This window comes from Sitophilus oryzae, unplaced genomic scaffold (genome assembly GCF_002938485.1).
Source record: "Sitophilus oryzae breed Bouriz unplaced genomic scaffold, Soryzae_2.0 scaffold_857_pilon_pilon, whole genome shotgun sequence".
In the NCBI taxonomy this organism is placed as follows: Eukaryota; Metazoa; Arthropoda; class Insecta; order Coleoptera; family Curculionidae; genus Sitophilus; species Sitophilus oryzae.
This window is the reverse complement of record NW_022147480.1, coordinates 1864760-1892617: the sequence shown is the minus strand read 5'-3', so window position 1 is coordinate 1892617 and position 27858 is coordinate 1864760. Positions and strand designations below refer to the sequence as shown.

At 32.1% G+C, this 27858-nt stretch overlaps 1 protein-coding gene across 5 annotated transcripts in view; it reads left to right on the top strand.

Annotated features, from left to right (window-relative positions):
* The window catches only part of LOC115889918 (gamma-aminobutyric acid receptor subunit beta-like), a 98129-nt gene that overhangs the window by 18627 nt on the left and 51644 nt on the right, over positions 1-27858 (top strand). For all 5 annotated transcript variants that reach the window (XM_030910013.1, XM_030910009.1, XM_030910011.1 and 2 more), the window contains exon 3: positions 10746-10849. In XM_030910013.1, the coding sequence (XP_030765873.1) occupies positions 10746-10849 (104 nt within the window). The remainder of the gene's footprint in view (positions 1-10745; positions 10850-27858) is intronic.

The following is a 27858-nucleotide window of genomic DNA, read 5'->3' as shown; positions in this document are numbered from 1 at the left end:
CAAAGCAATGAGATTTTTGAACGTCCGGAGTGCGAAAGAGAGATAACATCACGTATCGGGCTTTTCAGTCACAGAAAAGCTCATGAGAGAAAACGCCTTGCGTAATAATCTAGCTAGGAAAGGAGCGAACACTCCACTAACTGGACCAGAACCGTTCTGCTTTCCAAGTGGTAACCAACTCAAGGCGGAACTCAAGAACTTGGAAGATTCCATCCGCAACCTGGAATGGAAATCTCGCAATGGTCTAAGACACTCGAAGAAGTTTCTGAGGGCTTATGATCAAGAAAAATCACACAGATCTTCCTGGGTCTGAGTGAGAACAATCTTCGGATTGTCACGGGGTTTTTAACAGGACACTGTCTCCTCAATGAACACCTCAGTAGATTGAAACTAAGAAGAAACGGCGAATGCAGATTCTGTGGGGAAGATGGGGAAACACCAGTACACCTCATCACTGAGTGCGCCGAGACGACAACCATTCGTGCCATGAATTTTGGTACGACTGATATTGGAGATGGAGAACTGCCCTCTATAAAACCGTCCCAGATACTGCCTTTTGTCAAAGCCCTGGGACTGTATAATGAGTTATGATTCAAGAAACGGGGACACAATGGATCTGTAAGGTCGAAGTGATTAACCCCCCTCCCACTCATTCTAAATTCTAAAATTCTAAACCATCTTCGGATGTATGTCAAATACTCGTCAGCGAGTAATGACAGTAGTAGTAACAGTATGTCCCCAGATTGTCTTTGCATTTACGTTTATCTTTTTAAGATGGATCCTCTGGTTTTTAATAAAAATTATACATAAATTAAGAACTAATTAAAGCAAAACCGGATATAAAGTTTCGGCTTTTCGTTCAAAATTAAAACGTTACTCGACAAACAAGCCATTAGGCGTTATTACCCTCGCCATCGGCTCAGCCCAGCGAATAATTTGCAAAGTCTCTCCTAATTTTGATTAATACCCTCCAAGTCTCTCCCGTTCTTCCTCTTTTCGAGGGCTGGTGAAGTTTTCTATCGACTACTCCACGAGTTCGGGCTTGTTTGTTTCTGCGGGCCCAAAGAAAACGAGAACAAAATGAAAAAGAGTTGGGAAAACTAATAAAAGGGTGGGAAAAAAAGAGGTTTCGGGAAAAGTTTTCTTATTTTCCTCCGAGGAGGGTGATTGACGGCTTCTTATTATACGAGCGAACAGGGTAGTTAGAGGGTAAAAGTTGGAAAAAAAATGTGACTTCTAATTTGGAGAAGGCAATAATATATAATAATTGTGAATTAGAGATTGATATGTATGATTAATCGTGTCATATTTTGTAGGAAAATCTGTATAGAAAATAGAAAATATCTTGAACCTAGAGATAAATGTCAATATCTTCTTGTTTGTTTCAATGTTACTAAACTTACAGTCCCAGCATCATAACTTTGTCAGAAAGCAATATACACGTAGTTAAAAAGAAATATATTTTACATTTAATTTTTACAAGAAAAACATTATTTTCTACTAATTTCATACATTTTTACATTTTTAAACCTCTTTCCAGCCTATACTCCCTCCTCACCATCCTCTCCAATGCTCTAATTTGTGTTTTACATCGCAAAGAACAACCCCTTTATGCAAATTCCCGTTGTCTCTATTGAGTAAAGAGCTTGGAGAACTAAACAGTGGTACACATGGAGACTGAAGGGGAGGTGTACGTAATCGGGGGCGTTTGCATACTTGAGATCGTCGACGGCCGATCGAAAAACACTCGAAGCGAGGAGGAACACTCGCCTCTCAGGGTTAACCGTTCGATTAAGAGGCTTTGTTTTCGACGTTCGAGTCCCGTTCACGACCCTTCTGCTTTCCTAATTAGAAAGAGGTGTTTTGTCTAACGAGGAAATAAATTGACAACAAAAGTATTAAGCTCGCTACTCACTATTCGCTGTCGGTATTTGAGTAACGCGATTCTTTTCTTTATAATGACCTCTAAGGATTAGTTCATGACGTCTAAAGCTTGATCTCGTCAAAATTATCATCGATTGTCATTCCCTATTTTTTCGGTCGTAGGACTTATGTTTTTATCTACGTCAAATGAATGCGTGAGTTAAGAAGCTTTTAACTCACGCATTTTGAGTGAGTTAAGAACTTCTTAACTCACGCATTTTCATTACCGCACTCCTTGTTTAGATGACTACCAAAAAAAAATATTTATTTTGCACTAAATTGGAAAAATATGTTATGAGTACCTTTTCATTTCCATAGATAGAGTATGTATATTCATACTTCTGTTTCGATCTTGCTGGAATTATCGCTTGTCACTCAAAGTTAATCACGTGTATCGGAAATTGTTTTGCGATTACCGCATTTTGGATATTACTTGAAAAACGGTAAAAGAAAATTATGTTTCTTTTATCGAGTTCTTCCAGCCCTGGGAATATTTGCACTTATTTAAGACCCACCCTGTGTATTACGCAATGTGAATTTAAGTCGACTTTTGGCGATCTTCTCAATAATTTTAACAATCATTATAATTCAGCGAAACATAATATAAAGACTGCGCTCGTCAGAATTTTCCAAAAGTTGAACGTTTCAAAGGGAAGTCGTTACTGTTAGCGTACATTTTCCCCTAACAATGGACGCGCCGCGTAAAATCTGATTTATTTTCATTTTTTATTCATCTTTCCATCATCGTCTTTGTGCCAGTCCGGGTCGCGCTTGTTTTCTTTGAATGTGTACGCTTTTTACCCGACAACGTTCCGTTTTGTTTTTATTCTCGCGCTCTATATTTTTAAAAGCAACTCGGTTTGCTTTATCTCTATTTTTTTAAATATTTTTTTCGCTCTCTCGGGTTCTTTTATCCGAAAGATTTAAATATAACGGCGTCGATTTTCTTTAAAACCGGCGTTGAAAGGGGTGTAATGACGTCACGAAGGCGTTTTCTCATTTATGACTCGAGTATACCGTAGCCTTTGCCGTAGCCCAATAAAAAATACAGCCGAGGCACAAAAAGTCATTTTTACTCCGAATAGAACGTGTTAATTTTTTCAAACGCCACAAATAATTTTTTAAACAATTTCAAACGTGTAAATAACTTGAGAATTTTGTTTAAGTGCAGACCTAAAGTATGTACGAGAATATATTTCAGGAAAATATTTTAACTTCTATAGAGTGGCTCAAAGAAGTGTCAGTGGATCAGGATGATTTTTTTTTAAATGGTACACCCTGTATATCATTGCATTTTTCGGTTCTTTTTAGATCACTTTACATAATTCTAGCATATGAGTAAATATATTTCCATAATTTCAAAGATATTAATAAATAAATCTTCTTCTTCTTAAACTGCCTTCTCCATTCAGTAAAGATCGGCAACAACCATGACAAATTCCTCTCTATTTTTCGCTCTTCTCAGCAAAGTATGTGAGTCTAGGCCTGTCCAATCTCTGATGTTCTTCAGCCAGGAGCATTGCCGTCGTCCGGGTCCGCGCTTTCCCTCAATTTTACCCTCGATGATGAGCTGAAGGAATTCATACTTGCTATGTCTCATGATATGGCCCAAATAGGCTGCTTTCCTCTTTTTTATTATGTCGAGGAGTTCTCGGTCCTTGTTCATTTGGTTTAGAACTCGTTTCATTCGAGACACGGTCAGTCCATGATATTCTCAGCATTCTGCGATATACCCACATCTCAAATGCTTCCAACTTATTCATTGCGCTTACTTTGAGTGTCCACGACTCAGCCCCGTAGAGAAGTGTGGAAAGTACGTAGCACTTGACGAAGTTGTCTTTTATATGGATGTTGAGACGTTTATCGCACAGTAGGTTCCGCAATTTTAGGAAGTTTGATCTAGCCATCTCAATTCGAGCTCTGATCTCAATGTCTGGGTTTAGGTCTTCACTAATCCAACTGCCCAAATATCTAAACTTTGAGACTCTTGCTATTGGTGTCCCACCTACGACTACCTCCGTTGCCTGTCTTGCATCTCTATTTATCACCATGACTTTTGTTTTGTTTGTATTTATCCTGAGACCCATTGAGTCGCCCACCGAGGACAGTCTATCAAGAAGTCTTTGCAGGCCCTCAGTGGTGTCTGCAATAACGACGGTATCATCAGCATATCTCATGTTGTTAATCAGCCTGCCATTCACTTTTATGCCGTCTTCTGATCCCTCAAGCGCATTTCGAAATATTAGTTCGGAGTACATATTGAAGAGCATAGGGCTCAATACGCATCCTTGCCTAACTCCACGCTTGATAGGTATTGCTGTTGTTTCAGTGTCCTGTAGTTTTACTGTCGCTACTTGTTGTTCGTATAGCTTTTGGATAATTTTCAGGTCTTGGGTATCCAGGCCTCTTCTTTCAAGGATGCTCAGCAATTCCCTGTGGTTGACGCAGTCGAATGCCTTCGTGTAGTCTATGAAGCATAGGTGTACCTCCTTTCGTTGATCTCTGCACTTCTGCAAAGGCACCGATAGCGCAAACAGGGCTTCTCTCATCCCCAGTCCCTTGCGAAATCCCATTTGCTGTTCACTTATGTCTAGCTCACATTTTCTTCGGATTCGATTATGCAGAACCTTTAAAAACAGCTTTAGGACTTGACTCATCTTATTAAACGAAACTCATCACATCTTTTTGCACCAGTTTTTTTAGGAATATGTATAAATGTCGACCTTAGCCAGTCCTGCGGTATATTTCCAGTATTGTATACAGAATTGAAGAGGTTTACCAATAACTTTAAATTGTCTCCGTTTATTAGTTTTATCAATTCTGGGTAGATGTTGTCCGGTCCAGCTGTTTTCCCGTTTTTGATGTTCTTTTTGGCGGTTTTCCCGTTTTTCTTAGAATTTTGAACATCCTGTATGATTTACGATTACCATATTTATAGCAACGTAAGTACAGACTATCTAAAGTAAATACCTAATATAGTTTTAATTTCAGGATAGTTCTTGTATTTTTAATTATTTTTGTTAAGAATTGCTGAAAAATATATATTTTTATTTATTAGAAAATAGATTTACTATATAGGATTATGTAAAGTGATCTAAAAGGAAACCAAAAATGCAATAATATACAAGGTGCTGTACCTTTTAAATAAAATCATCCCGATGAGAACAAAATCGTCCCTTCATTGAGCAACCCTGTAGAGTTACAATATTTTCCTGAAATACATCCTAGTACATACTTTAGGTTTGCACTTAAGCAAAACTCCTAAGTTTTTTTTTATTCTATGAGCTACAGATACCCAAAGCACTATTGCCGGCGCACTCAATGATGAGTATATTTAATTATTTAAAAAATATCACCTTTTTAGTAATTCTATTTTGACCGGTTAGTTACATCAGGTACTGTCTTTTAGGAATGCGTTTTTTTTTCATAAATGTATAGTATAACACACCCTTTGGGAAAAAGCGAGTCAACCATTCGCGAAAAAATATACACATTCGCTTTTACTCTAATGGCCTTATATTTTTCTTGGGGTTTGCCGGTTGACGTGAGATATTTAAATGGACAGGCTGCGAATGCGGAAAGAGGAAATCGTTTAGCTCAGAGACGGATATGGCGACATCGCATGCGAACTGGCTATCTCTTTGTTTCACACGCCACCGTGTAGCACCTAAAAGGATTATGATAGATGCCGATGATAAAAGTCCGACTCGGAAAAAAAAGTTTTTTTTGAGTCAAAACTAATCCAAAGTTTGTAACATAGAAATAGCCAATAAACGATTTATTTGTATAATATTGGATGTAGATCTGTAGATTGTATAATAGAGTAAGATCCCAGAGCGATCAGACATAACTTATTTTCACAAGGATGAAATCTCAGGCGTAGTGCTCTCATGTGCTTTGAATAACTGGCGTGTTTGTGGGGTTCGCCCTATGACACCTTGGCAGATACCGGGTGAGAACGCTAACTAAAAAAAATAAATGAACTTTACTTATTTTCACATATCTGATTTTTACATATGTTATTCAGACAGCTATTATAATATAAAGTTACTAGCATGAACCCGCGACTTCGTTCGCGTCGAATTAATCATTTGTAATGGTAATGATAAAGCAAAGCAAGAATTCCCATTAACATACAAACTGGATAAAATTTTCTCACATTTATGTCAGCATGAGAAAAAACAATATGGCGATATTATTATATAACTTCGTAATATTTGAGGGGTAGTTTCATCTCGTTGGAATTTGACGTTCGAAAAATCCGTTTGCCAAAAATAAGCTATTTACGTCCAGCAGTTTAAGCAGAATCGTGATTATGATTAATCACGATTCTGCTTAAACCTATTACTTATTTACCCTACCTTATTACCCAACTTTTTGGAACACCCTGTATGATTTTTTTAAAAAAATTTAAAATATGTAAAAAACAAAATAAATTATGCGTGCCCAAGCGTTTTCGCGAAGGAAAGACTGTATAAATTTTTAAAAAATCTTAAAATATGTAAAACAACAAAATATAAAATATACGTGTTTAAGAGTTTTTCCGAAAAACTCACCGGTTTTTAAATAAAAATATTCTAATATTTGAGGGGTTGTTTCAGCCCTTTAGAATTCGAGTTTCGAAAAATTCCTTCTTATCGAACTTCTACACCCTAAAGGCAATCCGTTTTCCAAAAATCAGCTTTTACGTCAAGCGCTTTAAACAGGATCGTGATTAATCAATGACCAGATTTTTTGAAACACCCTGTATACATTTTTCAAAAATCTTAAAATGTGTAAAAAAACAAAATAAAATATACGTGTTTAAGAGTTTTTCCGAAAAACTCACTGGTTTTTAAATAAAAATATTATAATATTTGAGGGGTTGTTTCACCCCCTTAGAATTAGAGTTTCGAAAAATTCCTTCTTATCGAACTTCTACACCCTAAAGTCAATCCGTTTTCCAAAAATCAGCTTTTTACGTCAAGCGCTTTAAGCAGGATCGTGATTAATCAATGATCAGATTTTTCGAAACACCCTGTATACATTTTTAAAAATCTTAAAATATGTAAAAAACAAAATAAAATATATGTGTTTAAGCGTTTTTCCGAAACTTGACCGTTTTTAAATAAAAATATTGTAGTATTTGAGGGGTGATTTCACCCCTTTGGAACTGGAATTTCGAAATATCTCTTCTTATCGAACCTCTACACCCTAAAGTCAATCCGTTTTCCAAAAATCAGCTTTTTACGTCAAGCGCTTTAAGCAGGATCGTGATTAATCAACGACCAGATTTTTCGATACACCCTGTATACATTTTTAAAAAATCTTAAAATATGTAAAAAAAGAAAATAAAATATACGTGTTTCAGCGTTTTTTCGGAAACTTGACCGTTTTTTAAATAAAAAATATTGTAATATTCCACCCCCCTTTTTACCCCCTTAGGGGATGAATTTTAAAAAATCCTTTCTTCTCTCACGTAAACATCATAAAAGGAACCCCTGTACAAAATTTCAGCTTTCTAGGGTCAAGGGTTTGGTCTGGGCGTTGATGAGTCAGTATCAGTCAGTACAGTCAGATTTATATATATAGATATTTAATCAGTCAGACAGATTGCAATGACCAAACATCCTCTAAACACAAAAATGATTTATTCAGCCGTGAATATGAGCACGGGAGAACTATGAGTTTCCGAGTAAAGTATTTAAATATTTTAAAAATACTTACTGCTTTCGATTTAATATTTTTGCATCTCTATTTAAATAAAATTAGTTGTAAAAGTGAAAACAATACATACTTATGGAGCCGATCGGTCGATTATTTGATTGCATGTGAGCACGCCTCCATAAGAATTATATTGGTTACAAATCTGCAACTAAATAGTCGGCCGAGTAAGAATTGCATGTCACCCCAGGCTTATTTTCGAATATTTCCTTTTACAGTATCCAAACTATTTAAAAACGTAAGTCAGAGAATTCAGGGTTTTTGTTTTTCAAATTAATATTTTTTTTAGAAAATATGCGATAATTGTTTTGGGTAGTTTATACAGGGTTGTTCACCACATACGACACGGAGTATTGTAGCTAAACGATTAGATTTTTACAAATTTTAAGTTTTGGGTTCGTTGAAGGACTATTAGAGCTACAATTTAGAAATAATTTTACAAGATACAGAGTGTCCCAAATAAGTAAAAAATGCTTTAGTTGTATTTTTTTAAATAGAACACCCTGTATATTATTCTATTTTTAGATTCTACGATTGAAATAAAGGTAAATTTTATTAAAGTTTATCACACTTAAACCTTACCGTTTTTGAAATATTTTCAATTTTTGTAAAATTGCAGTCAAAATTTTAAGGCTTATTGTGTTGCAATAATAAAAATTATACTACCTTATACAGAGTGTCTAAAATTTTATTTTAAATAATTACTAGCTTTAAACGGCAATAACTTGTTTAATTTAAATGGAACGTCCTGTATATTTTAGGAGAATCAGATGCATAATTTAATTGTCTATCAAATTGTATTATACCACTTTCTACCTATCCCTTCAAGTTTTCGTAGAAAATGCATTTTCTTATAATTTAGACCTCATTTATCAATATACCCATGGATTATTGACATTTTAGATTGTTTTTAAAGCAACAAATGTACAAAATGTACAGGCTAGTAATATTATCGTTTTTAACAAAATGATAATATTACTAGCCCATTTGTATGCAAAAAGAAAACTAGTTAAATCTTCATAAAAGAGTATACCATTAATTAAATATACCACCATTATTTCCGCCCAAATACTAATTAATTACATACTTAATTTGTTCGTGAATAAATTATTATAAAAAAATGTGGATTTGAATCAGAAATCAATATAATAATAAATTATAAAAATGAATGTCTCTGTTGTTACAAATAAGCATTTGTCAAAAAATGAAATATCATTTTTAAAGTGTTACTTTTTACCACACTGTCTAATACACATAAAAAATTCAGTTTTTCAGTTTTTGGAGCAATTATTATTAATCAACGCAAACAGTCAATTAATGTAGTTTGAATACTAGAATCATATTAATTGGTCCTCTTTAACAAATATTTAATCAGTTTTTTTTTATTTTTTAATAAAATAAACAAACTATATTGACAATATTAGTATCTGTACTCTTTAAAAAATTGGTACATCTTCAAAAATAATCTAAAATGTCAGTATTCCATTGGTATATTGATAAATAAATATAAAATTAAAAGAAAATGCATTTTCTACGGAAACTTGAAGCTCTAGGTAAAAAATGGTATAATACAATTTGATAGACAATTAAATTGTGCATCTGATTCTCATAAAATATACAGGGTGTTCCATTTAAATTATGCAAGTTATTGCCGTTTAAAGCTAGTAATTATTTAAAATAAAATTTTAGAGACTCTGTATAAGGTACTATAATTTTTATTATTGCAACACAATAACTGATCAATAAATAAACTTCAGTAAATATTTAGTATTAAAAACTTCGATACCCTTGGAGAAATGAAGCCTTAAAATTTTGACTGCAATTTCACAAAATTGAAAATATTTCAATAACGGTAAGGTTTAAGTGTAATAAACCTTTATCAAATTTGCCTTTATTTTAGTCGTAGAAACTAAAAATGTAATAACATACAGGGTGTTCCATTTAAAAAATACAACTTTGATATTTTTTATTTATTTGGGACACTCTGTATCTTGTAAAAATATTAATAATTGTAGCTGAAATAGTCCTTCAACGAACCCAAAACTTACAATTTGTGAAAATCTAATCGTTTAGCTACAATACTCCGTGTCGTATGTGGTGATCAACCCTGTATACAATAAATTAATTTACTTTAATAATTATTAATTATTACTTTAATAAAAAGCTCATCTTATTTAAATAGAGATGCAAAAATATTAATTCGAAAGCAGTAAGTATTTTTAAAATACTTGAATACTTTACTCGGAAGCGCATAGTTCTCCAGCGCTCAGTCACAGCTAAACATTTTTTGTAGTTAGAGGATATTTGGTCATTACAGTCTGTCTGACTGATTAAATATAACTTTATAACAGCTATCTTAATAACATATATAAAAGTCAGACATGTAAAAATAAGTAAAGTTTATTTATTTCTTTTAGTTACCTTCCTCACCTCCAAGGTGTCGCAGGGCAAACCCCACAAACACGCCGGTATTTTGTTTCATCCTTGTGAAAATAAGTTATGTCTGATCGCTCTGCGATCTTGGACTATAAGTTAATCACCGCGAACTTATAGATCTATTGTGCCTCTCTTTCATGAGTTATAACTCTTCATACAGTCTGAGAGTTTTGACAAAAGCCAGTATCTGAGACGGTTTTTCAGAGGTTAGTTCTCCATCTCCAATATCAGTCATACTAAAGTTTATGGCACAAATGGTTGTCGTTTCAGTGCACTCAGTGATAAGGTCTTCTGGTGTTTTCCCATTTCCCCGCAGAATCAGCACTTTCCGTAGTTTTGGTTTGGTTTGGTGTCGTGTTAAAAACCTCGCAACAATCTGAAGATTGTTGATTTTAAAAATTATCATAGAGAAAAATTAAAAATGCATAATATCTAGATGAAAATCGATAAAAAAAATTATGAATGCATCAGAAAGAAGATACTCCTTATACTTATGTCTAAACGCATATTCACTCAAATGTAGTAACTGTAGGTAAAAATTGTAATTATTTACGGCATTAAACAAAACCATCTTCGAAAAATGGCTGTTATTGTTATTGTTTTTTTTTTGTTAGTTGTTATTGTCCTTTGATAGATCTTTTTTTAAAATATACCGAGTAATATTATTTATTCCTTCTTTGCAGACGCAACCAGGGCGGTGGCAGCTATTTGGGCGACGTCAACGTGTCGGCCATCTTGGACTCCTTCAGCGTCAGCTACGACAAACGTGTAAGACCCAACTATGGAGGTGAGTGACACGCTGATGGTGGCCGTTGCTTTCTGTGTCCCCTTATTTTCAGTTTTTTTTTCGATCTTTTTCTCTTAATTTTACTCTCTCTTTTTATTTTGTGTAACCTCCATTTTTTTTACTTGCCGAAAATTCGATTGTTTCGTGGATTTTCAACTCTGTTCAAATAAGGTTGAACGTTTTAGTCAAATAAAAATCTTTATTTACACGGTGTTATATAATAAATAAATACCATTAAATCAAACTAAATATGTTGCTTAAACGTTCTAACCTATATTTTGCATTAAATATACGGGGTGAAGCAAAAGCATATGTCTATATTTTAGTAGTATACAAAATAATACCTAAAAACAAAATGAAACCAGGTATAACATTATTCCAGTCAATTTTTCTATCCTATTGGATATGCTAAAAGTTATATACCGTGTGATTAAATGAATAAAAGTGTCACAGTAGAAATTGAATTGATATTTTAGTTTAAGATATCTAATATAACTAATAGTTAATAATCAGATAATGGCTATTACGTTGTTTAAAATAGGTAATATATAGTTTTAAAATAATTTCCTTCTTCTTTACAAGCTCTAAAATGTTTTACTGTATTTTATTAACTTACAAAGAACTTCAAATAACTTATTAGTTGAACACACGATATAATTTACATTTACGATCAATATTCAGAAGCTTAGATTTCAACGTTAAAAAATTGCTAAAATATTTGACCTGTACTTTTGAAACGCCCTGTATATGCGTCGTCGGGCTCGTATGTGCGAATAACTCAACAAGAGTTTGAGAAAACTAAAAAATAAAAGAAATATTTATTAAATTAAATTTCTAAAATTAGAAAAAACTAGTATATTAATGCGTTTATATTGCGCTACATAAAAAAAGTATTTTTGAGGTTGCTGTAAATTTTTGATATGCAGCATTTTTTCGATATATGAATCTTAATAAATTTAAGATAAGTGTAATGAGATGTATCAAAAAAAGAACAGTGGTTTAAAGTTTATAAAAATAGAGTTTTACTTGTTATGAGAAATAATTTAAGCTGATTAGACAAGGTTTAAAAAAAAGGATTTTAGAAATATATTGCATAACTATTTAGATTATGATTGACCTTTCTTACACTAAAAATTAGTTAGTTTAATTAGAGTTTGCATTGCTGATAAATATACACAGTTTTTTATAAATTAAATATAAAATATACTACTATAAACAGAAACATTAAATTCCTAATAAATGCTTTAAGAAATGCTTAAAAAAATAAAAACCTAATAAATAAAATACTGACATATTTTCTGTGTCTTCATAATAATCACCTAACTATAACATAATTAATTTTCTGCTTGTGAAAGTTAATAAACAAGGAGACGGGTAACTAACTGGCTGGTTAGCCGAAAGCGGTTTCATCCTTTGACTTAATCGCGAGCGAAATCTTTGTCGGGGACGAAATATTCAACCCATCAGACCCGATAATTTCGCATTGAAACGCTACCCTCCCTCCTGTCAACCGCCCGGCTATAAATAGCCCGTCCTGCCATGAATGGGCTCCGTATAATCAGATTCGGGCAAAAAAATCGATATTTTTATGACATGCAAATAGCCTGAGCTTTCGAGACAATGACAATTCTGCACAAGCCCTTTTTGAAATTGTTGCTTGCAGGAATGCACAGTAAATGTGAATGGGTATAGATGGGGATGTCAGAACGTCAGCGGTTTTAATAGACCTAAACTTAAAAACTACAGAATTTTTGAAATGTCACCATTTATATACCATAAAATAGAAAAAAAAGAACGGCTAAGGAATCGATCACAATTTTGGCGAGGTCAAGCCCTAAACGTTGTTACATGACCCGTGCTGTTCTTTATTATTTAATGCTTACTGCCAGTTGACCTTAAATAGGTCCTTATTTATTTTTATATTGGGTAAAAAGAATTCTTTTTTAATCTTTGACAAAGGTTTATGTCAATTTTTAGTAGATAGACGCATAGACAAACAAATAAAAAGAGACTGGCAAATTAAATGGCAAAGAGAGGGACAACGTTCCCGTAGCGCAACTCAGAACGCAAAATTTCGTTCTATTTATGTTGATCTGCGCATTGCATCTATTGGGCCCACTATCTCATTCTAATATAACAAGAAAGAAAGAAGCAACCATATAAATCGTAATTTCTAAATAGAAATTAGAACAATCGCCTTTCGTTTTCGTCATCATGACAACATCATGACAATTCGTCATGTTTGTTAATTTTTCTTTTGGTGATTTACCTTTTTTTCTAAACTCTTCATTTTATTGACTTATGAATATGGATAGGGAACAAATCCCTTTGTTCCATATAGGTATTTATATTTTGTTACTTATAATTTTCGGTTATACTATTTGTTATTTTATTTGCTGCAGGAGCCAGTATCATCTATTTTTTATATGTATTGGTGTCTCCTTTCTCTGATAGATATGTTAAAGACACCCGGTAAAATAAAAGTAAGTAGTTATATTTATCATCTTATTAAAAAAAAGTAGAAGTAGTAGCGTCAAAAATATTTCGAACCTGTCTTAACATAACAAATTAATACAATTAATTTTTTTCATTTTTTGGGTAGTTTTATGGCTGGTTTATAGTAACCAGAAACTTTATTAATATACTATTTTACTTTTGTTTTAGGATTAAAACTGGACTTGAAAATGGTTCAGGATCATGATTCTCGTAAAGTCTTCTTTGCTTGGATATTCACTTTGTTATTGCAATTTTATTAGGCAGTTTTTTCGAAAATAAGATGTTTAATGCCCTTTAAAAAAATTGGCCGATCGTTTCCTGCAACAGTCAGTCTTCTGCATTTAAAATTGGTAGGTGAGTGGGATAAACACTGTTATTTTTTGTTATTATATTATAAAAAGGTTTTTTTATTTTTATGTATAAATAAATATGTTTATAAAACAGTACAATTTTTGCTTTTTTTATAATTTCCCTTTTAATAGTAGTATTCTTTCGTTCTGAAAGAAACTGCAAATTTTAACTTAAACTGATTTATTCTCTACACCACGTTCCCTTTACGTGGTATAGGGAATAAATCAGTTTAAGTGAAAATTTTCAGTTTCAGAATAAAAGAATACTACTAATAAAGGTTAATTTCAATTTTCCGCCAGCCAGAATGTGCGATAATGTCTTACGATACGTTTTATACCTATCTCTTTCTTTTTCATATAAAGCACACATAATAAAGAAAGATAGCAATAAAGACGTACGTCCTGCCATGGTCCTGCTAATTGGTTTCAAAATTGTTATTCTGAGTTGCGCTACGGGAACGCGGTCCCACTCTTTACCATGGGATTTGTCAGTCTCTTTTTATTTGTTTGTCTATGGATAGACGTCTAGAGAATGACCTTGCCAAAATTACCATGGATAATCATTCGGTGTCATTTTACAAAAATGAACTTTTTATTATTTATTTAGAAATGTTTCAGTGCTAAAATACCTGTTTTTTTTTAAATAAATACATTATTAAACAATACGTACAATGCAGACATTTTACTTAAATATATGTAAATACTTACATTCTCACTTTTAACAAAATAATCCAAAAACAAACAAAAATATTTACTTTTTATGATTTATTCTTAAATATAAAGCCGTATCTTATTATAAAAACAATACTATAAATTATTGTTTCCAAAATATCACTCAAAGTAATCAACATCATTCTCAGCTTATTCAGCCATTTCCAATTATGGTGTAGCTTGCCTCCAAGGTTATTAAATTAAACAGGTTGCCTCGTAACTTGACATTAGCCGCCATATTGCGCGTCATCGTGTGGTACTCAGCAGTTTTCAACTTGTTTACAAATAATTTTACATTGTTTTCCATGTAGTAAGTGCATCTGAGTGGATTCTGACAGTTTTAGTGGATATACTATATATATTTTTTAAAGTTTTAGTGTACTTAATGTATTATAATAGATGAACTAGATAGTTTTTTAAAATTATTTATTAAATTTCCCTTAGAAATGGTGATCATTCCTACCTGTAACAACCTATAATGTTCAGTATTGTTTTTAGTGAGTGATATATATATATATATGTATTGTTACATTTTTCGTCGGTTCCGTGTGGATAGAAAGTCACAATTTATTTAAACACTATTTATTTAACACTAATTAACAAAAACAATAACGATAAAAGACTTATAGAACTATTTACAAAGGATTTATAACTAAGAATTTATTTTTGAATTTTAGCGCGTCAACTGTATATTTATAACTGCCCCCTGTAGGCCACAGCCGCCGGCTTTTATACCGACAGGTAAAGAACTCTAGAATAGTCCATAGATCGTTAGGTGCGTAGAGAAGGTTTTCGAATGTTCTCGTATGTACTAGTCCATTCCAGTGGGACTCAATTCTTCTCGAACGAATGAATCATTACGGTGTCTATTCTTTAATGCGATGTTAAGGTCATCTGAGGGCGGGACATATAGTTAGGTTAGGTCGAGTCCACACGGGTCCGCAACAGTATAATAAATTATTTCGTCTAGCTTGCGACATTTTAACATGGTAAAACGCTAAAACTATTTTTTTTTAATACAAATATTGCTTAAAAATGTTAAATGTCAGCAAAATTAGAGAAAAATAAATAAAGACTTTATTGAAAAACAATTTAACTTGTGTAATTATTATTATTAAACATTTTGTTAATAGTTATTTTAAATATCACGCTAGCTGACGTCATCGCGCTAACTACTGCGATTGGTCCAAAGTTACGAGGCAACCTGTTTTATATAATAACCTTGGCCTGCCTCACATATTGAGATACTCTCTTTGTAGTTGGGCTTATTGTTGTCTATTGTTGGCTATGCGAGCCCAAGTTATCCCTCCTAATTTCCTAATATCATGGTCCCATCTCAGGTTTGGTCTTCTTCTAGGTCTCTTAATTGCTCGTTGGTGCTATGTTGTAATTTTTGTGGTCCATCTGTTATCTGTTCTTCTTGCCAGTTGTCCTGGCCATTGCCACTTGAGGGATTTGACTCTGTGGATGACATCTATTACCTGGATCTTTTGTCTTATCCAGTCTATTCTTTTACCGTCTTTCTTGGTTGTTCCCAGCATATTTCGTTCCATTGAGCTTTGTGTGACCTACAGTTCCCTTATAATGTACGTTTTAAATATCCAGGTTTCGAATGTATAGGTCATAACTGGTAGTACACATTGGTTAAATATTTTCTTCTGTTGATAAAGATTTGGGATTTTAGATTTGAATATGATTGAGTTTCTTCCATAAGTACTCTATGCTAACTTAATTCTTCTGTTTATTTCTGGTAGTAGAGATCCCGAGCTGTGTCTTAGTTGTCCCAAATATATTATATATCACTCAAAGTAAAACAATATAATTAAATGACACAACTGACTAACCATATGTCTTCAATTTTTTTCATGTAAGTTTTTGTAACAGTAAACGAACAATAGATACAAGCTAAATATATAAAAAAATCAGAAAATAAAATAAAAATAGAACATTAATAAGATCATATTTAATTTTAACCACTTAACTACACTATTCAATAGTTCTTTTTACACGATAAATTTATTTTTAAACTTCGCCTCCACAACTATGTTATTTATAAAATAGAAAATATATATATTTTATTAATCAAATGAATAACTGATAATCAATAAATCGATAAACCAGTCGTGTGTAAAGAGAAACTTAAATTTCACTGATCTAATCACATGATTGAATTAAATATGTACCTATAAGATATTTAGTAAAATTCAAACATTGAGTTATGCGCTCTCTATTTTGAAAAAAAAACACAAATATATTACTATATTTTATACCTATTTTGATGACTTTTAAAGTTGATATTTCTCATAACAAGTAACTTTGAAAATTTGTACTATTAATTAAAGAAAAACTTTAAACCTTTAGTTATATAACATACTGCTTTATATTGAAATTGCTGTTTCAAAATGAACGCTTTTAAGTATAAAAGTGTCTGTCTCTATATTCGATATAACACGTTGCTTCGTCACAGTACGGAATTCATTTTCTTTGTAGGAAAGTGACAAACGTGTAATACAATAGAAAGTTTATTTTGTTACGTTACTTCATGTCATGTTGCGGTTGCTGCAGCACATTTAGTTTTGATTGCTTAATATTCTACGTACGGATACGTATAAAAACATAAAAGCATAAATATAATACACAGAAAAAAAAAATATAGTTAATATTATTTACTACTTTACTAATATAAAAAAATAAAAAAACGTATTTAAAAATGTTTTTAATGAATATTGTAAAATAGTAATTGTAAATGGCTAAACATACCTAAACCAGGCATAATATAGAGCCAAGTTCAAGCATTATCAGTATCACAAATCATATAATGATCTACGTATGTAACCTGGCGTTATAGAGCACAAGTTTCAACATTAACTGACAATACACAATAAATGAAGCTATGTCACGCAATATAGTTAAGAGTTCTTTTACTGTGAATATAACTTAATGTAAAAAAAACTTCATAACTTCGTTGTATACGATTCGCATTTTGTATATTTTTGGATAGTTTTTTAGCGATCCCTTAATAATTTCAAAATGTTTTTTTTAATCCATTAATAAATAAAAATTGACTATTCCACGTAATATAGTCAAGAATTTGTTATATCTGTGAATCAAACTTAATGTTAAGAAATCTTCATAACTTCATTGTATACGATTGCAATTTTATATATTTTTAGTTAATTACAGTTGAGGGTTATAGACCGAGAGCTGGCTGCATAAAAAACCTTTTCATCGTTACATGGCTGATTTTTTGTGTGAAGTATCCTTTTGTGTAGCCATTGTGAAATAGTCATTTCTGCCAGCGCGATCCCGGGGCTTAAAGCGGGGGCGGCCAATCGAAAGGGTGAAATTTTGACACTAAAAATAATATAAGGTACACGAGTTATAATTGCCAAATAGCTTTTATTTATTATTAGGAAACGTGTAAAATTGTTGACAGACATTTTTCTCGTGGCTGAAATGCCGGCAGACAACGCGAAAGAGGCATTGAATTTTGACAAAAGAAAATAATCGCATACATGCATGTCGGTTGGTGGAATGTCATGTTTATTGTTAATTAATTTAAAAAGCCGCATGCAAAAGGGCAGACAAAAAAATCGTTATTGAAATATTAAAAAAATATATTTATAATACAATTGTATATTATATGATTTATCTATACTTAAATGGATGAGGCGGCCAGCGTTCCCTGAATAAAGCGCTAGAGTAATATCGCGCTTTTGATAACTGTCTGCAACTGATTGAGCCACAATCTTTTTGTCTGCACTTTTGCATACGGCTTTTAAAATAAATAAATATGATATTTTACCAATCGGCATGCAAATATGCCATATTATTTCACATTAATATGCCATATTTTTCAAATTTCATTTTTTAATAATTTTTAAAATTTCATGCCTCTTTCGCGTTGTCGCATTTTAGCAACTAGAAAAATGTCTGCCAACAATTTTCGACGTTTCTTAATAATAAATAAAAGCTATTTTCGCAATTATAACTCATGTATCTTATAATATTTTTAGTTTACTATTAAAACCTTGGGTGTTACAACAATAAGATAAAACACTTATTTGCCGCAATGCACCAAAACACCTTATTTTTGCACTGGACTCGCGTTTTGGTACCAATGTTAGCATCGTCAGTAGAACAGCAGATGATTAAAACTGAAGTTTTAACCATCTGTTGATGATGCTAACATAGTTAGCAAAACGTGCGTCCAGTGCAAAAATAAAGTGTTTTGGTGTATTATGGTAAATTAGTGTTTTATTTTGCTCTTTTTAGATAGTTTCATAGAGATCCCTTCAAATAGGTTACTTTAAAGTAGGTTTTTAATCAATTTAAATAAAAGTTATAACTAAAAAGACTTTTTGATAATGATAATAAATCTTCATAACTTCATTGTATATGATTCGCATTTTATAGATTTTTGGATAGCTCTTTTTACTAATTTATAAATAAAAGTTTCACCTATGGCACGTTGAGCGATATGGCTATTTAACTTATGTAATTAGTTTTTATGAATATTCAAATTAAAAAGTTCTATGTTTCTAAAATTCAGATCTCTAATAAGTTGTTGATAGAATTTAGTATTATACAAATAAAACAATAACACAAAATGCCCTTTTAATAAGCAATTTCAATAAAAAGCAGTATAATCCAGGTGTCTAAATAAAAAGTGTATCAAAACATATTATTAAATACCAAGGTTTACGAACAAAACAGCGAAATTTTCTGTATTCTCGGAAAAAGAACGGAAAAAAACGTTATTCAGTTTCTGCGAGATACGAAACATATATCTCGCAGTCTTAAATTTTTATATATAATACACGTCGATGTAATCTCCTAACTCTTCTGTAAGCCACTCCAAAAATAGGCTTAATATCTCACTTTCGGACCCCGCAACATCTATAACCGACAGCGTTGCCAAATCTCAAATGGATAATTTCAGTAGATTTAAAGATAAAAAGTATTTAATATGAGTTTTGGATGAAAACTCGGTACTGTCGCTTTGTAGGTAAAAGTAGTCTTAAAAAATAAAGTTATATTTTGATAGAAGTACTGGAATCCAAACTTTCCTTCTCACATAGAAAAATATCATATAAAACCCTTATATCACACATAAACATTATACTCTAGATTCCACTTTTATACAGACTGTGTTTTTATATTGTTTTAAAGAGTTAAGCTTCATTCAGAACTTCGCAATTAGTGGTTTCAATTACACTTTATACTTTTCAGTTTACGATCATTCACAATGTCTAAAAAACACAATTAAAATTAATAGAATATCCTAGCAACAGCTTGCGTATTCACAGAGAAAGCCAATTATTTAACTTATAAATCACTTAAACTGTCAAATAGTTTCTTTCAGTCCTTGTAAAAAACTTAAATGACTCTGTATATGAGCATAACAATTTTATCTCAAAAAATCCGAAAATTAAGTAAATCTACTGAAATTCCACTACATCCGGCAACGCCGTCCCGCTCTAACGTCTCTATTCGGTCGAGGCGCTGTGACGTCACCGTTTTCCAAGTTCGGGCGCGTTCGCTAGGCGTTCGGGCAGTCGTCACATACGAGCCCGTCGCCGCTGCTAGCTGAGCGGCCGGGTCAGGCCGGCGCGATGGGTGGGGCTAAATCGATGCTGTACGGTTGCCTAGCGACCAGGAAAGAATGGGATCAAAGCGGGATCGGGAGATGGGCATCGGTCCCGGTACGCTTCGGACCGGCAGCAGCAGCAACGGAGGAGATCGGCCCAGTTAGGGATGGAAAATATCGATAGTTTGTCGAAAATATCGATAGTTTTGAAATACTCTTTTTTGTCGTGTATAATATTTATTAGGAAATACTGATATTGATCCAGCAGTGGTTGTTATAAAAGAAAAAATGTATATAAGAATTTTAAAATATGTTAATAGACGTATTTTACAAATTTATAACTAATTGTTAATATCTTTGAAATACTGAAATACTAACGGCTCTGTTAAGTAGTTTCTACACAGAGCTGTAAGCAAAGTAAGAATTTTTCAGTGTTTTTTAATATTCTGTAGAGTGAGCAATTGACAATTGAAAACTTTTTCTAACATTAAATTATAGACTTATAATTTAATTATATCTTTCGAACGTTGTCTTTTTTATTCATCCTGATATTTGAATTATTAGAGATAAAACGGGGTTTCAAAAGAACGGTAAACATTGTCTTTATATTTTACATTTTAATACAGTAAATATTGCTTATTCAATCATTGTCAATTAGAGTGTAGCTTACATATTCAGATATTCTTGTAATTGGGCCTTTGTTGACTATTATTGGTTATGTGTGACTGCTAATTCCCATCTTAGGTTTGGTCTTCCTCTAAGTCTTTTAATTCCTTGTGGGTACATGCTGTAATTTTTGTGATCCATTTGTTGCCCGTCCTTCTTGCCGGTGTCCTGTTCATTCCTACCTGGGGGTATTTCATTCTGTGAATGACATCTATTATCTGTGTTTTTGTCGCATATACTCTATTTTACGTGACTCACACTTTCCTTATATTGTAGGTTTAAAATGTGCAGGTTTTGCATGAATAGGTCATGACTTTTACCAAAAATTGATCGACTGTTTTCTTCTTGAGATAAAGTGGCATTCTAGATTTGAAATGTGATAGAGGGTTCTTCCATATGGACTCCATGCTAATTTAATTCTTCAGTGGTTTCTGGTATTAGAGATCCTGATCTGGGTATTATTTGTCCCAAATAGATACAGGGTGGGCCACTGAAAACTTACAATGACTATAATTTTTAAACCAAAAAAGATATCAAAAAAATAAAAAATGCCGTTTCTATAATATCGAGGGGGAATACATATGACGTATTTTTTGAACCACCCCGACCTACCCCTTAGGCGGCACCCCTACTCACTTGAAAATCTTAAATGGCAACACCCCACTTGTGGCGCCTTTTTGGAAAGCCCATGAAAAATGCTAAACGATAATCATAAAGTTTTTAGGGTGAAATTGAAAAACTACCCCTTACACGAAAATAATCTAATTAGCATAAGTTACAAATTGGAACCCATCTAAATGAGGCAAATGAAATATTTTTCAAACCAACCCTGTGTGCGGATTCTCATCGCTCCAGTATCTGCAGTTGTGCTTATTCACATTTCCGTTTAAAAAAAAATGAGCACTTATCACTAAGACAAATATTTTTAGTGAGTGAAGGTTCTTTGAGTGAAATTTCCTCCGTCATTAGTTCACAGAACTAAATCCTTCTATCTGGATCGTCGTCGCCAAGTTCCTGCAGAATCTTCATTTTGTAAGAATGGAATTTGTGCATTTTTGATACTCTTCTGTCTTTTCTACCAGTGATTGATGCCAACTGGCGTGTTGATGCTTCTGGATTGACCGATACCTGACCAATAACTTCCATCTGCATTTCTTCATTGAGCACCCTGGGCCCTGTCCTTTTTTTATTTTTGACCGATCCAGTTTCATGAAACTTTCGAATCAAATCTCTAACATAAACGTGACTTACGTTTTTGTCCGGATTTCTCTCACTGAAAGTATGGACCGTTCTCAAATAGTACACACCTTCAGCACCATAAGGAAAAACTATTTGAATTCTTTCTTCCACAGTAAACCATTTTTCTTTCAAATAAGCGAATCAAATAAAGGTTTAAAATACCACCAAATTTGCAAACGATTGAAGATCGATAGAAGACAGCGCAAAAACGCAAATATATGCCGTTTTAAGATTCCTGTTTGTTGAAATTAAAAAAATAGATGATAAGGAAGAATTTGCGTTATTGCAAAATTAGGCTGAACGATTAGTACAACATCTTTGTGTTGCCTTTTTATTATCTACATTTTTTATTTTTAGATTCAAAATGGCATTGATGAGATTAGAAGTGAGGGGGTGGTCGGGGTGGTTTGAAAAATACCTCATTTAGCTTGGTCCCAATTTGTAACTTATGCTGAAAAAATCACTTTTTTTATTAATGTCCACCTAATTTTTCGTGTAAGTGGTAGTTTTTCAATTTTACCCTAAAAGTTTTATGATCGTCGTTTAGCATTTTTCATCGGCTTTCCAAAAAGGCGCCACAAGTGGGGTGTTGCTATTTAAGATTTTCAAGTGAGTAGGGTTGTCGCCTAAGTGGTAGGTCGGGGTGGTTCAAAAAATACGTCATATGTATTCCCCCTCGATATTATAGAAACAGTATTTTTTATTTTTTTTATATCTTTTTTGGTTTAAAAATTATAGCCATTGTAAGTTTTCAGTGGCCCACCACTATTTCCAGTGCTGTGCTATTTGTCTCTTTTCTGTTCACCAGTTTGTTGTACATTACTTTAGTTTTTGCTAAATTATTTTTGAGACCTACTTATGAAAGAATATAGTAACATAGAAATATATAAGGGTATAGAGACATTTTATAATAGTTTTTGAACAGCAGTTGGATTCATTTTATGGAGACTTAAAGTTAGACTTTTCGACCTATTTAAAAAAAATAAATATATCGACAACCTGTATCGATATATTTCAAAAAATAAAACATCGATATTTTCGGCCATTCCTACTGCCCATCTCCCTCGAACAGAACAGCAAGAAATTTTACGTATTCCAAAAAAGCGGCTTCTTCGCTGGCGTTTTTGTTCGTATATTTTTTTATCTCTCGGTTTTTCCCGTTTTTGTTTTAGAAAAGGACAATGCGCTGTTTTGTTTCTATATTTTTTGTATCTTTTCTATTGTAAGGCCGGTTATTTTATCTTTTCTGTTCTAATGCGTTTCTTATTTTCGTTTCTGAGATACGTATAGAAATATTTGCAAATTACACAAGACAATTTCAAAATACATTCTTCCAATTTCATATAGTGAAAACTTTAAATATTTTCGGAGACTAAGGAAATCTATTAAGCACTACTTATTTCTAATTATAACGTATAATAAAAGAAGTATCACATCCTGTAAGCATACTTAACACTAGGCATTTTCGGACCCACATACCGAATGTTTGTAAAAAGTGGCTCAACCTATAACTTCTTTATTTTTTTAGATCAAAAAAAGGAGATTATATACATTAGTATATGACATAAATCAGGATTGATTGATGTATTCAATTGTTTTCGGCCACTTCCTGTTTCACCGGAAATGACTACAACTTTTGATTTTTAAAAAGCACCCTCGGTATTTTTTTACTTTATTCGATATAAAATGACACTCTGATTAAATTGAGATAGCATATGTCAATTTTTGACATTTTCGTTTAAAACAAAATTATAATTTAAATTTCATTCTAGCATGCCAAGGCTGTGTTAAAAACACTAATTTTTAATCAAGGAGCCTTGGAAAATATATTTGATCGTCTAATATTTTTAGTGTCTTGTTCTTGCCGGTTAAAAGATGCCCAAATCGTATTTTTAATAATATCTCATTTTTTCAAGTGAGACGAAGGTGGTTCATTAGTATATTTTTTTACAAAAATTAGAAAAAAACCATTTTTTTACAAATAATTTGATATCACACACTTGCTATTTCAAGCCAAATTCTCGTTATGAACCGCACGTCAAAATTTCAAATAACCCATATGCGAAAATTTCAAAAGTTGACATATAATACGTCATTTATTGAGAGTGTAATTTTCTTTCAAATAAAGTAAAACATACCGAGGGTGCCATTAAAAAACAAAAGTTGTAGTCATTTCTGGTGAAACAGGAAGTGACCAAAAACAATTGAAAACGTCAATCAATCCTAATTTATATCATATACTAACATGCCAAATCTCGTTTTTTTTACCTGAAAAAATAAAAATGTTATAGGGGTGAGCCACTTTTGAGACGTACCCGGTATAGGAAATTATTTTTCACATTTTTTGACGAGAAATTATACAGAGAAATTTGGTCATGCATTTTTGGACACCCTGAGGCACCCTGTATGTCCATTTACATGGCTAACCTCAACCAGTAAACAAAATTTATTAAATAAGATTTATTTTAAATATTATAAAAAAATGTTCTAAAGATCTAAGACTGACCAATTTAAAAAAAATTAAAGCCTAAAATAATAAAAATGGCAAAAAATAAAATGCAAAAGAAATTTATAGTAGCCAAACTAAAATAACACATTATCCATCCATCTCTTAAAAGAAAAAAATATGTGCAACAAAATTTTTACTACAAAATGATGTAATTTGCAAATAGTTTCTATAATCAAGACTTTAGTTTATTTTAATTTTCAGTATAATTTACTTTTTATTTCAAAATAAATTCATGAACAGTGGCCACAAATTCTTTTCTTCTGCCAAAAAAAAATATAAAAAACTTTTATTATTTTTTTAAAGTTGAAAAATAATAATTTAAAAATCTTTATGAAGAAGCTCAGTCCGCCAAACGTTTTTATAGCATTTATTCATTGATCTGCAGAAATGTTTCTAGAACAGTTAAAAAATAAATGGTTTGTATAATTATTCTAATATATATTTTAGGTTTATTCCTGCACAAAAATCCAGAAAAAAATATTTCAGAATCTTTAACCAAAGCACTATAATTTTAATTACTCAATTATAATTAGTGTAAATAAATAATTTCTGAAATATTTTAATAAATCAAATTAAATGAAAACCCCTTGTATAATCACCATTCAACTTCATCACGCCAAAATATCACCAATAAAAAAATCACCACGCTTTATATTTGATTATTTGACATTTTTAAATGTTTCTCCAATACAAGTAAGATACTATCGTTTTAGTCTTTTAAAATATTGTGCCACGACAGACAAAACAAATACAAAGATCTTAAATGTATTTTTTCTAACATAAATTTATATTATCTTGACAATAGAAAAATGTCCAAAATTTTACTGAAAAACACTTTTCTTAACAAAATAACAAAGAAAATTGAGATAAGATGGAAGTTTGACAATTCATATATCCTTCTTTTCTCTCCTATGCAATGGGAGAGACAAATATAAATCCAGAAATCTGAAAATTTGCAACGTTGCCATATCTTGTTTTTTTTCGGGTGGTTAGGGATTTTAAATAAATTACTTATTACGAGATCTGACTATTTAGAACCACAAAGTTGCACGAAAAAGTTTTGATAACTATAATATACAGGGTGTTTCAAAACAAATGCGAAAAACTTCAGGGTAGTTTGCTTCATAAACGTTGGGTCAAAAGTCAACCATTAGGGAGATATCGCGGTACAAAGATGGCGGAAAAATAATGTTTTTATTCTTTATCTTGAAAACGAAAAACAATAGACTAATGAAATTTTATGGAAGCATTACTGTTATGAAAACATACTTTCTGGTAATTTTCTCACTTTTTTAAAATGAGTGGAAGGTGTTGAAATAAACTACCCCTATCATTCTTGTTAACGAAATTAAAGAAAAATCTTATCAAACACATGACAAACAAGAATGATAAGGGTAGTTTATTTCAACCCCTTCCACTCATTTTAAAAAAGTGAAAAAATTACCAGAAAGTGTGTTTTCGTAACAGTAATGCTCCCATAAAATTTCATTAGACTATCTCTTTTCGTTTTCAAGATAAAAAATAAAAACATTATTTTTCCGCCATCTTTGTACCGCGATATCTCCCTAATGGTTGACTTTTGACCCAACGTTTATGAAGCAAACTACCCTTTATTTTGAACAAGGAATCGCCCCCTGAAGTTTTTCGCATTTGTTTTGAAACACCCTGTATAAAAAACAGATTAACCCCTCAAAGAAGTTAAAACCAATGTAATCAAAACTCTTTCGTGCAACTTTCGTGATTGCATTGGTTTCAACTTCTTTGGGGGGTTATTCTGTTTTTTTTTTATATAAATATTAAATTTTAATATATAAAAATAAATTAACCTTCCAAAGAAGTTGAAACCAATGCAATCAAAACTCTTTTGTGCAACTTTATGGTTATAAATAGTCAGATCTCGTTGGTAAAATAGCAGTTATGGGTAGGAGCAGTTCCTCCGGCGACCGCCCTTTGTAATCCCAGAGGAGCAAAAAAACGCCCTAAATTTAGGTTTAGCATTGGCAACGTTGCTTTAAGTGTCAGAAACACATAACCCAACATTTTCAGATTGTTTACAAATTTATTTTAGCAAAATTTCCTCTATTATGGATAGAATTGGTTAAAAAAGTAACAGAAAATAGCAAATATGTGCTAGAAAACCTTAAAAATATGAAAAATTAAGAAAAATTCATTTAATGTTAAAATAATTTTTCGTTTTTCTGAAAAAACAGTAAGAGAAATAAACACTTATTCACCACAATACACCAAAAAATAACACCAAAACTAATACATCAAAAACTTAAACTTTACTTTTAACACCGATTAAGAGAGAGATTATTGTAGTAATAATATATACAGCGTGTCCAATATTAGGTGGAACTTTCCTCTAGTTTAAGCATCTTTGTATCTCTGCTGGTTTGCGAGATCCCTGTAGTATCATACTTGTTTAGGACATCTTGTATAATTTTTTTAAACTGCCTATCTTTATTACTTAATTTCTATTCTTCATTTTAGTGGCAAGTAATAATAAAAAAGACTGAAACTGAAATCCATCCACAACATAGAACATTTTAGGAAATACTTGCGAAAACATTTGAAAATGTCATTGATCTAGTAGCACCCTCACTCAATTTCTTCACACTCAAACATCATCGACCTATTTCTAGTCAACGAGAAAATAAAGAGGGAGGGGGGATAGAAATCTTACATCCCCCCACCCCCTCCATGCACAAACACGTCATAAACTTGTTTACAAGGAAACGTTCTTTCGGAGAGAGCTCTTGTAAACGATATTTTTATTTTCGTCCTCATTCATTTTATTAAATAAGTCAAACGTGGTGGTTAAAACAGAAATTAAAATAGTGTCCCACTTTGCAGGGTTATTTACGTCAACTTTTATACAGTATGTCCTAGGGTTGTGTTTACCAGGAGGAAACTTTTTTATTGTTAAGTTTTTGAGGAAAATACTCTTACATTCTTTTTGCTTGTTCTAAAATGGTTAATTCTGTTTATACTATGTGTTTCTATGGTAAAATTAATTCATTTCAATTATTGCCAAGTAATATTAGTTTTAGTGCAGTGTTTGATGTAACGACCAGCAATAACACCATGTATTTACCAAACGATCGGAAAAAAACGGCGTCAAAGACGGCTGGGAAATGACAATCGATGATAATTTCGACGAGGTCAAGCTCTAGACGTTATATATTTGGCCAGTACTCTTCTTAATTTTTTAGTGGCACTTACTGATGCCAGTTGATCTTGAGAAGGGGTAATTTATTTTTATAGTGATTAAATATTATTTTTAAATGGTCGATTTGGAAATGTTCCATTCTTTTTTGACAATTTTTAGTAAATGACATCTAGAGATTGACCTCGCCAAAATCATCATTGATTTTTATTCCCAGCTGTCTCTGACGCCTTTTTTTATCTTACGGTATAATCCGTAAGACGAGTAAGACTATGCATT